The 1,020-nt window shown below is 49.4% G+C and overlaps 1 gene segment (V, D, J or C); it reads left to right on the top strand.

The window, feature by feature from the left end:
- Positions 1-20: 20 nt before the first annotated feature.
- On the top strand, positions 21-844 carry LOC112123464 (the record flags this gene model as incomplete). The annotated part of the segment is given in 2 exon segments: positions 21-63; positions 545-844. Coding segments are annotated over 2 exon segments (343 nt in total), but the record flags the coding sequence as incomplete, so codon positions are not given.
- Positions 845-1,020: the final 176 nt, after the last annotated feature.

The raw sequence follows: 1,020 nt of genomic DNA, 5'->3' as shown, positions 1-1,020 counted from the left end.
CCAGAGCAATTCCAGGAGACATGGTGGGGTTTCTGGAAATTCTCTTCACTTTCCTCTTGCCATGTAAGTTTCTCGAACTCAATTCTGTTTATTATTTACGGTTATTTATGCAGCATTGTGGGCTTGGATCCCCAGAGTTACAGCAGTTTTATTCCAGAGCAACTCTAGTGAAAGCAATGGAGTAAGACTGGTCTCAGCACCTCTGATTGTGTATGGAGCTTTACAGATAATCCAAAAACAATTGGCCCAATTCTCCACTGCCCTGCCCCTTGTGCAGTCACTGACACCTGTGCCTGGGAGAGAACAAACCCTGAGATCAGAATTGTCCTCTCACTCACACCTGTGGCTGAAATTACACACTTCTCCCTCACCATGCACACTTCTAAATGAAGATACAAGGTGAAAGGCAGCAGAGAAGCCACCCCAGTGTCCCTTCAGTCTAAGCAGCAGAGTCTCTGCATAGAGCGACATTACTGCTCCGTTTAGATGGATTATTTCTAGCAGCCATTTCCTCATTGCTCCTTATCCTCCTTTTGCCTTCCAGCTGTGCTGTGGGCCATTCACTTGGAGCAGGAACCAATCTCCATCACAAAGGAGCCACGTGTGAGCAGCACTGCTGAATTCACCTGCAAAGTGTCTGGCGGGTCAGAGTCTACCTATATCCACTGGTACCGAGCCCCAACTGGAGGGGCACCGCAAAGGCTGCTCTACCTTTCTTACTCCAAGCCTCAAAGCTGGGACACCGGCTTCTCCATCGAAAAAGTCACCGCCTATTTTCAAGGCAATAAAATCTGCAAACTGTTGGTGCACAAGCTGGAAAAGGCAGACAGCGGCCACTATTACTGTGCCGCATGGGATTATGCACAGTGCCACAAACCTCCTGCAGCTCTGCACAAAAAACCCCAACAACAACAACAAAAACAAAACCACACACGCCACAGCCGGGGGGGCTGGGCTCAACTCTCACATTACTGCTGCAGCAGAGCTGAGTGAGCCCCACCCTCAGCCCACCCTATAGAT

Source organism: Terrapene carolina, unplaced genomic scaffold (assembly GCF_002925995.2).
Source record: "Terrapene carolina triunguis isolate 2854851 unplaced genomic scaffold, T_m_triunguis-2.0 Scaffold8378, whole genome shotgun sequence".
Taxonomy (NCBI): domain Eukaryota; kingdom Metazoa; phylum Chordata; order Testudines; family Emydidae; genus Terrapene; species Terrapene triunguis.
This window is presented reverse-complemented; position numbering and strand designations above follow the sequence as displayed.